The sequence below is a fragment of the Coregonus clupeaformis genome, chromosome 30 (assembly GCF_020615455.1).
Source record: "Coregonus clupeaformis isolate EN_2021a chromosome 30, ASM2061545v1, whole genome shotgun sequence".
Lineage (NCBI taxonomy): Eukaryota > Metazoa > Chordata > Actinopteri > Salmoniformes > Salmonidae > Coregonus > Coregonus clupeaformis.
This window is the reverse complement of record NC_059221.1, coordinates 14,009,206-14,019,805: the sequence shown is the minus strand read 5'-3', so window position 1 is coordinate 14,019,805 and position 10,600 is coordinate 14,009,206. Positions and strand designations below refer to the sequence as shown.

General features: G+C 43.9%; 1 protein-coding gene across 1 annotated transcript; it reads left to right on the top strand.

Moving 5' to 3' along the window:
* Window positions 1-277: 277 nt before the first annotated feature.
* On the top strand, window positions 278-6,578 carry LOC121545862 (desert hedgehog protein A). Its single transcript, XM_041856739.2, has 3 exons — window positions 278-1,274; window positions 4,538-4,799; window positions 5,046-6,578. Exons 1-3 carry the CDS (start codon window positions 963-965, stop codon window positions 5,900-5,902), a joined length of 1,431 nt encoding a protein of 476 aa, XP_041712673.1. The 5' UTR covers window positions 278-962; the 3' UTR covers window positions 5,903-6,578.
* The last annotated feature ends 4,022 nt before the right edge of the window (window positions 6,579-10,600 follow it).

The following is a 10,600-nucleotide window of genomic DNA, read 5'->3' as shown; positions in this document are numbered from 1 at the left end:
AGTCCCACTGGTAAACCTCTCCAAATGTAAGTACGTAATAAGTTACCAACATCACCATAATGCGTAGGCCTATATGAGGTTATCTTCATCTCTGCCTCTCTGGAGGGGAAAAGACAGGCCACCTACTGTACGACAACAGAAAGTCCGGCAATAACATAAGTGGGCCAATCATGTATCGCTTGTAAAGTTGAATTGGAGGCGTGTGCTTTCGAAGTGGGAGCGCGCATAGGAAGGGAGGGCAATCTGGTCCAGGCACTAATAAGAACCCAATGGCTGGGGCACCGCAGACAGGAGCGCTTCAACGCGACACGAGACACAAGTAGACGGACAAAACCTCTCGAGGTGCATTGCTGAAGCAGGAATGGGATGAGGTTATAAGAATGCCACTCGGAGAATTCGCAGGGCAGATATTTCACAGAGACGCAAAAGTGAGGTGCGAGTCAGGTTTGCGTATCGCTACTGAAGTGCCAGGGGACTGGAGAGAGAGGCAGTAGGTAGGGGGACTGGACGCTCGAAACACCTGCTTGGTAACAGGCAGCCTACCTCAAAGACTGATAAGGATGAGATTATTTATTTTTCATGAATTGTGAACAGAATAAAGGATGAAAACTCTGGAAAGGAAAATAGTTTAAGTGTCAAATTATTAGGGGAAGTAATTGACTAGAAAGATAATTTAAAGATACAGTAGTGAGTAGAGAAAATGTATTAACTTTTAAGTTAATTTAAAGGGTCAACATGGGTTTTACAGAAGAAAGGAGTTCCTGTCCTTTCAGTATGGATTCTGATCCATAATGGCCAACCTTGCTCTATAGAAACATTATAACTCCTTTACAACCCATGATCTAGAATGGATCACCACCAAGATTTGACCACCATCATTCAAATGCTATCAGGTGCCTGAAGCGGTGCTTGCTCAGTGGGCACAGTAGGTCACTGATACCAGGGACCCAGACCTCTCCCCAATGAAGGTGTCCTCCTGGTGGGTAAGCCTGGCATGGCTTGGCCTGCTCGTCATCTTCACATGGAGCTCCCTGGTCCAGGGGTGCGGACCAGGCCCTGGGTACGGCTTCCGCCCTAGGTCCAGGAAACCCACCCCCATGCCTTACAAGACCTACTTCCCCAAACTTTCTGAGAACAACCTGGGTGCCAGTGGGAGGGCAGAGGGCAAGATCACACGCAACTCAGAACGCTTTAATGAACTGGTGTGTAACTACAACCCTGATATTATCTTCAAAGATGAGGAGAAAACTCTTGCTGACCGCTTCATGACCAAGGTAAGACTGGTTCTTCAGAGACTGGTTCAGACAGTCTGTGTATGTAATGGTTAGCCAAGTTCAATTATCTGATTGTACACTAAGTGTAACTACTTCTCTGCTCCATGGGACCCACTTGGTGCCCTTTCCATTCATCCATGTTGATGACTGTGTGTACAGTAAGTGTTGTCAGTGTAAGGTACAACTGGTTCAGACTTCAGACAGTGTGTAATGGTTAATCTAGTTCAATTATCTCCAGGTTTAAGTTTGATTTTATTTTATATTTACTGTGGGACCACTTCAAGGACCCACATAGAATCACTTGGTGCCCTTTCCATTGACCCTTGTAACTCACTGGTCACTCATGACTGTGTGGTAATGGTACAGTAATGTAGTTAGTATTAGACAGGCCAGTAGGTCCCAATCATAAAACCATAGGAGGATACTCCTTCAGTGCAGGGAAACTGGTTCCATGTGGCAGCTCATAGGGGAAATCCCTCTGCTGGATGATTGATTAACTACAGCAGGTAGTGGTATACACTGATTTACATGTTGCTCTATTCTCTAGTCTGATAAGCTGATGTCCTTACATTTACCATTTTATTATCTCATGAAAAGTTGATCAAATAGTGGATTCACTTTCATAGCCTCTGTATTAGACAAGTTACTCACAGTATTTTGATGTGAACTTCTTTTTCATCAAATATATCCAGTCCCAGGTGTCTATTTTATATATTTATTCACACTTCCCCTCTATCTTTATAAGATGGGGGGGATCAGGATTTAATTTAATATGACTCTCTGGAGAATGCGCTCCAACTCGTGATCATTTCCTCTTAATCTTTAACCAAAGTCTTTGTTGCTTGGTAATAAAACGATTCCTCTGGTTCCACTTGCCTGCTCTGTGTGTGCTTACCAGGAGGGATTCATAGGTGAGGCCAGGCAGGTAACCTTGCATAGTGTACATTAGGGTCAGGTATGCAGTATGCGGTATGACCATTCAAATATTATCAGGACTGGCGAACAGGAGTTGAGGAGTTGACACAGGCACAGTAGCACAGGAACACAGACCTCTCTCATATCTTGTATCTGACCTCTTTAGAATATCAAGGAAGCCACAGTGTGATGTTGGTATTTTGAGTTGAGGTTGTGGAACAATAGACATATTGTTATTGCTCTCAAATGGCTGGTACACTCTCAGAAAAAAAGGTTCCAAAAGGGTTCTCCGGCTGTCCCCATAGATGAACCCTTTGAAGAACCCATTTTGGTTCCAGGTAGAACCCTATGTGTAAAAGGGTTCTACCTGGAACCAAAAGGGTTCTACCTTGAACCAAAAGGGGTTCTTCAAAGGGTTCTCCTATGGGGACAGCCAAAGAACCCAGTTTGGTTGTAGATAGCACCTTGTTTTTTAAAGAGTGTATTCTCAACTTCTGATGTCAAGTGAGAATCGATCGATATAGGCTACAAGAGGCGTGTGATCTTTGACATGGGATATTTAAAGCATACAATAGGCCTACGGTAATCTTCAAACTAGTTGTCAGATTCTTAAAAATCACAATCATTAGTAACATCAAGACTGTCCTTCACAATTGAGCATAACAACAATGTTTCTTATCTAAAAGTAGGCTACTCTACACTTGTGTGGTGATGTTTGGAGTCCTTTGTTCGCTCCTGACTGGTTGTGTATGATGTGAATCTATGTTCCTTCCTTTTTTTGAATGATTGTACAGTATTTGTGATGGAAATCTGTGGTTCAGTGTGTGTATGCCCTTCTGATGCCCAGTCTGAGGACCAGTGTGTGTATGTGTGAATGCTCCTGTGTGTGTGTGTGTCTGCGTCAGTGTGTATGTGTGCATGTGCCCCTCTCTCTGACCAGATGTGAAAGACGTTCTTTGTATAGGGTTTGGACACTCCAAGGGGTCGCCTATACAAAATTCTCGCCTGCTGAAGTAATGGCACCGTCGGAAAAGCCGACTATTGTAGTTCAATAACAATGAATCGCCTCTCTTCAATGGCATGGCGAGAAAAATGTAACCAGTTTGTTTTCTGTCCCTCATTCTTTTCTCATTCTGGCTGTCACATTGTCATGTGTATGCCCATACATTCCTCCCCTCTCTCTCTGCCCTCTAACTTAGCCTGGACCTGGCCTCCTCGCTGCTCAGTGTCTCTCTTTCTCTCTGAAATATGGTTAACAAACTCTCTGTTCCAACTCCCTGGTAATTGGGACTTTCAGGACCCAATGCGTAAACGCCTCTTAAATAGCAAACTGCTATTGTGTGACATTAAAACATAATACAGTATGCATCATTGCAGCCCAGTGGGTGTAAGAGTCATGATGTTCACATTTCTGATCAAATGTCTCAAAAGGTGACACAGAAAGACATCATGACTAAAACCTTCTGAAGTAGAGAACGGCCTTGATTATTCCCTCACCCTGCAGAAAAGGCCAAGGAATGTTCTAGAATGGCTACAGTAGCTTTGTGTTCTTATGTTCTGATTGTTTGAGAAAGGTTGGAGAGGGTTGGCAATGGCCTTTATAACCACTGAATACAGGAGAGAAAAATCTGATGATGTCAATGGAGACAAACATTACCAAAGTTATTCTATAATCTAGGCAGAGATGATAGGAATACAGTTAGTTACAGAAGTGTTGTGGTATTTGGTATTGCTTTACAAGGGGTTGAATGTGACTGTGAATGAATAGTCATAGTGGGTGAGGTAGACAGAGGGCTCACAACTACATTCTGACTCAAGCAGTTCCTTTTCCCTCATTAATGAATGATTAAACTCTAAGGGGTTTCATACATGTCGATAGTCCTGGAGTTTCTATCGACAGACCCGGCCATTATGCTGAAAATACTTGTCAATAGGGGCCCGTGTAGCTCAGTTGGTAGAGCATGGCGCTTGCAACGCCAGGGTTGTGGGTTCATATGAAAAATGTATGCACTCACTAACTGTAAGTCGCTCTGGAGAAGAGCGTCTGCTAAATGACTCAAATGTAAATGTAATAGCCTAGTAATTCTCATCAGAATATGAGGGCTAATTGAATTAAAAGCAATCATGTTGCAAATGAATTACTATTGACATACAGTATATATATATATATATATACTTGAGTTATTGTGACAGCATATTCTCTACACTGTCAGTGTTCATTTTTCAAACTAATACAGTATATAAGTGTTGCTCCAAATAAAATCCTACTCTTATCAGTAGCATTGTATTGAATGGTATCATATTTTATTAATTCAATGCCTCTCCATCCCACTCTCCCTCTCCCTCAGCGCTGTAAGGACTGCCTCAACAAGCTGGCCATAGCAGTGATGAACCACTGGCCTGGGACGAAGCTGAGGGTGACAGAGGCCTGGGATGAGGACGGTCATCACCCCCCTGACTCTCTACACTATGAGGGGAGGGCCGTGGACATCACAACGTCGGACCGCGTCCTAGACAAGTACGGCATGCTAGCGCAGCTGGCTGTGGAGGCTGGCTTCGACTTTGTGTACTATGAGTCCAAGCACCATGTGCACTGCTCCGTCAAAGCTGGTAAGTCAAGTGGGTAATAATCAGCATATTTAATACGACAGACATTACCGTCACATTTCCTGTGATTTGCCTTCAGATGTACAGTATGATATTTATTCCAGTCATTTCCCCACATACAATCATATTTTATAGATTAAGATGAATATAATAACATTATTTGTCTTAATCTTATTATATAATTTCAAGGAAATAGAGGGTTTCAGTCATCTGAAGCCCTTCTCTATTGACTCGGATTCCCCCCTTCAGATCACTCAGTGGCAGTGGAGAAAGGGGGCTGTTTCCCCGGCTGGGCCCGGGTGACTGTAGCCGGAGGCGGACAGAAGACCCTGGCGTCCCTGGAGCCTGGAGACAGAGTGTTGGCCCTGTCTGAGTCAGGACACATCGTCCTCAGCCGTGTTCTTCTTTTTTTACACCAGAACCATGACAGCAAGTCCACTTTCCTTGTCCTGACCACACAAGATGGCCACCGCCTTGCCCTCACTCCCCACCACCTGGTCTTCCTGGCCCCCCACTACAAACTCCACCACAGTGAGTACCAGGCTCAGTTCGCCAGTAGAGCCAAACAGGGAGACAATGTACTCATCCGTGGAGAAGACGGTCGACTACAACCATCCCGGATCATCTCAGTATCACAGGAGGAAGGGAGGGGAGTATACGCACCCCTAACTGAACACGGCACTCTGTTTGTGGATGGGGTGCTGGCATCCAGCTATGCACTTGTAGACGACCATAGACTGGCACACTGGGCGTTTGGGCCTCTGAGACTGCTGCTCTCAGTAACCCAGCTGGTTCAGGGGGAGGGCACACAGGGGGCGCAGGTCACAGAAGCAGAGAGAGAGCACACGAATACGCCCACTCACTATAACACTCATCAAAAGAGCCTGAGAGTTTGGGGGAATCAGAAACTCAGAAGCCCGGGCGTGTATGTGAATACAAACACTTCCGACAGACAAAGCAATTGGACTGCTGTACCCATTAACAGAGACATTGAGGGGGGGAACTGTGACTCTGTGCGAGATAAAGTTTTGAGTGTGCACTGGTATGCTAGACTGCTACACAGGCTTGGACAGATATTTCTAGACCCGGAGACATTTCATCCCTAATATAAAAAGCACTATAGGTTCAACTCTGGTACCTGTATACTACTGATAATTGCTACTGTACTGTACTGTTACATTTCCACTGTGTCCTACTGATAATTCCTACTTAGATACATTTCCACTAACGCTCATATTCTTTTGCCACATCTTTTACTGCTGCAACCCAATTTTAAACCTTATGCACTGAAAGGGTGTATTTGCATCTTACTCACCGGTATTTGCATTGTAATGTATTTATATATTCACATTGTACCTCCTCTTTTACATTCATTAAATGTGTTAACGGTTGGTTGGTTATGGTGAATGTAGAATCGGCTTGTCTTCAAAGGTAATGCTTAAAATGTGTCATAAAATGTTTTTATACAAGTTCATTCCTGAGAGAAATGAACTCGCCATAATAACTACTGTATCAGCATAACATTTGTATGTATTGTCAAGAATCCATTGTATATGTATCTTATTAAGATAACATCTATAAGCCAACAGACAATGTGTTTTCCTATATGCTTTATTATTCTAAAACAATGAGGAAATATGAGTATGTACCAGAAACAATAAAAGCTTTATTTTTGTACTTTCTGAATCATAATATATAAATGTAGCAATTTATAAAAAACAAAAATATAAAACACAACATGTAAAAGTGTTGGTCCCATGTTTCATGAGCTGAAATAAAAGATCCCAGAAATGTCTCTCAAATTTTGTGCACAAATTTGTTTACATCCCTGTTAGTGAGCATTTCTCCTTTGCCAAGATAATCCATCCACCTGACAGGTGTGGCATATCAAGAAGCTGATTAAACAGCATGATCATTACACAGGTGCACTTTGTGCTGGGGACAATAAAAGGCCACTCAAAAATGTGCAGTTTTGTCACACAACAATGCCACAGATGTCTCATATTTTGAGGGAGTATGCAATTGGCATGTTGACTCCAGAAATGTCCACCAAAGCTGTTGCCAGAGAATTGAATGTTAATTTCTCTGCCATAAGCCACCTCCAATGTAGTTTTAGAGAATTTGGCAGTACATCCAACCGGTCTCACAACCGCAGACCACGTGTAACCACACCAGCCCAGGACCTCCACATCCAACATCTTCACTCGCGGGATCATCTGAGACCAGCCACGCAGACATCTGATGAAACTGTGGGTTTGCACAACTGAAGAATTTCTGCACAAACTGTCAGAAACCGTCTCAGGGAAGCTCATCTGCGTGCTCGTCGTCCTCACCAGGTTCTTGACCTGACTGCAGTTGCTGGAGCATGCTGGAGAACTGTGCTCTTCACAGATGAATCCCGGTTTCAACTGTACCGGGCAGATGGCAGACCACGTGTATGGCGTCGTGTGGGGGCGAGCTGTTTGCTGATGTCAACGTTGTGAACAGAGTGCCTCATGGTGGCGGTGGGGTTATGGTATGGGCAGGCATAAGCTACGGACAACGAACACAATTGCATTTTATTGATGGCAATTTGAATGCACAGAGACACTGTGACGAGATCCTGAGGCCCATTGTCATGCCTTTCATCCGCCCCCATCACCTCATATTTCAGCATGATAATGCACAGCCCCATGTCGCAAGGATCTGTACACAATTCCTGGAAGCTGAAAATATCCCAGTTCTTCCATGACCTGCATACTCACCAGACATGCCACCCATTGAGCATGTTTGGGATGCTCTGGATCTATGTGTACAACAGTGTGTTCCAGATCCCGACAATTTCCAGCAACTTCACACAGCTAACAAAGAGGAGTGGGACAAAATTCCACAGGCCACAATCAACAGCCTGATCAACTCTATGCGAAGGAGATATGTCGCGCTGCATGAGGCAAATGGTGGTCAAACCAGATACTGACTGGTTTTCTGATCCACGTCCCTACTTAAAAAACAAAAAGGTATCTGTGACCAACAGATGCATATCTGTATTCCTAGTCATGTGAAATCCATAGATTAGGGCCTAATTTATTTATTTCAATTGAATGATTTCCTTATATGAACTGCAACTCTGTAAAATCTTTTAAATTGTTGCATTTATATTTTTGTTCATTGTATTTAAATTATTATAACCATGGCCTCACTTGTTATTTGTTATATTGTATTTTAAAAAGTGGAATTTAACAAAACAATAATGTATTATTTTGTAAGGTAAACCCTGCTTGTGAATGTAGATTCTCTCTGTTAAATCTTTCCACCTCTGCTAGGATTTGGGTTGCAAATTACATGTACAGAAGACGACATGAAAAACTTGAGAAATCTGACCAAGGCCTATCATCATTTTTGGAGCTTCCGAACGACAGCGGGAGCTACAGTGCAGTCGGAAAGTATTCAGACCCCTTTACTTTTCCACATTTTGTTACGTTACAACCTTATTCTAAAATTGATTAAATAAAAAATGTTCCTCCTCAATCTACACACAATACCCCATAATGACAAAGCGAAAACAGGTTTTAGACATTTCTGCTAATGTATCAAACAAAAAACAGAAATACTTATTTATGTAAGTATTCAGATCCTTTGCTATGAGACTCGAAATGAAGCTCAGGTACATTTGAAGTCGGAAGTTTACATACACTTAAGTTGGAGTCATTAAAATTCGTTTTTCAACCACTCCACAAATTTCTTGTTAACAAACTATAGTTTTGGCAAGTTGGTTAGGTCATCTATTTTGTGCATGACACAAGTAATTTTTCCAACAATTGTTTACAGAGAGATTATTTCGCTTATAATTCACTGTATCACAATTCCAGTGGGTCAGAAGTTTACATACAGTAAGTTGACTGTGCCTTTAAACAGCTTGGGAAATTCCAGAAAATGATGTCATGGCTTTAGAAGCTTCTGATAGGCTAATTTACATAATTTGAGTCAATTGGAGGTGTACCTTTGGATGTACACTGCTCAAAAAAATAAAGGGAACACTAAAATAACACATCCTAGATCTGAATGAATGAAATAATATTTTCTTTACATAGTTGAATGTGCTGACAACAAAATCACACAAAAATTATCAATGGAAATCAAATGTATCAACCCATGGAGGTTTGGATTTGGAGTCACCCTCAAAATTAAAGTGGAAAACCACACTACAGGCTGATCCAACTTTGATGTAATGTCCTTAAAACAAGTCAAAATGAGGCTCAGTAGTGTGTGTGGCCTCCACGTGCCTGTATGACCTACCTACAACGCCTGGGCATGCTCCTGATGAGGTGGCGGATGGTCTCCTGTGGGATCTCCTCCCAGACCTGGACTAAAGCATCCGCCAACTCCTGGACAGTCTGTGGTGCAATGTGGCGTTGGTGGATGGAGCGAGACATGATGTCCCAGATGTGCTCAATTGGATTCAGGTCTGGGAACGGGCGGGCGCAGTCCATAGCATCAATGCCTTCCTCTTGCAGGAACTGCTAACACACTCCAGCCACATGAGGTCTAGCATTGTCTTGCATTAGGAGGAACCCAGGGCCAACCGCACCAGCATATGGTCTCACAAGGGGTCTGAGGATCTCATCTCGATACCTAATGGCAGTCAGGCTACCTCTGGCGAGCACATGGAGGGCTGTGCGGCCCCCCAAAGAAATGCCACCCCACACCATAACTGACCCACCGCCAAACCGGTCATGCTGGAGGATGTTGCAGGCAGCAGAACGTTCTCCACGGCGTCTCCAGACTCTGTCACGTCTGTCACGTGCTCAGTGTGAACCTACTTTCATCTGTGAAGAGCACAGGGCGCCAGTGGCGAATTTGCCAATCTTGGTGTTCTCTGGCAAATGCCAAACGTCCTGCATGGTGTTGGGCTGTAAGCACAACCCCCACCTGTGGACGTCGGGCCCTCATACCACCCTCGTGGAGTCTGTTTCTGACCGTTTGAGCAGACACATGCACATTTGTGGCCTGCTGGAGGTCATTTTGCAGGGCTCTGGCAGTGCTCCTCCTGCTCCTCCTTGCACAAAGGCGGAGGTAGCAGTCCTGCTGCTGGGTTGTTGCCCTCCTACGGCCTCCTCCACGTCTCCTGATGTACTGGCCTGTCTCCTGTTAGCGCCTCCATGCTCTGGACACTACGCTGACAGACACAGCAAACATTCTTGCCACAGCTCGCATTGATGTGCCATCCTGGATGAGCTGCACTACCTGAGCCACTTGTGTGGGTTGTAGACTCCGTCTCATGATACCACTAGAGTGAAAGCACCGCCAGCATTCAAAAGTGACCAAAACATCAGCCAGGAAGCATAGGAACTGAGAAGTGGTCTGTGGTCACCACCTGCAAAACCAGTCCTTTATAGGGGGTGTCTTGCTAATTACCTATAATTTCCACCTGTTGTCTATTCCATTTGCACAACAGCATGTGACATTTATTGTCAATCAGTGTTGCTTCCTAAGTGGACAGTTTGATTTCACAGAAGTGTGATTGACTTGGAGTTACATTGTGTTGTTTAAGTGTTCCCTTTATTTTTTTGAGCAGTGTATTTCAAGGCCTACCTTCAAACTCAGTGCCTCTTTGCTTGACATCATGGGAAAATCTAAAGAAATAAGCCAAGACCTCAGAAAAAGAATTGTAGACCACAAGTCTGGTTCATCCTTGGGAGCAATTTCCAAATGCCTGAAGGTACCACGTTCATCTGTACAAACAATAGTACGCAAGTATGAACACCATGGGACCACGCAGCCGTCATACCGCTCAGGAAGGAGACGCGTTCTGTCTCCCAGAGATG

Excerpts from the sequence above, each read along its gene's own strand:
- LOC121545862 (XM_041856739.2), top strand. The coding sequence starts at position 963 with ATGAAGGTGTCCTCCTGGTGGGTAAGCCTGGCATGGCTTGGCCTGCTC. Across the intron at positions 1,275-4,537 it reads CTGACCGCTTCATGACCAAG|CGCTGTAAGGACTGCCTCAA; the intron begins GTAAGACTGGTT and ends CCTCTCCCTCAG. Across the intron at positions 4,800-5,045 it reads GCACTGCTCCGTCAAAGCTG|ATCACTCAGTGGCAGTGGAG; the intron begins GTAAGTCAAGTG and ends TCCCCCCTTCAG.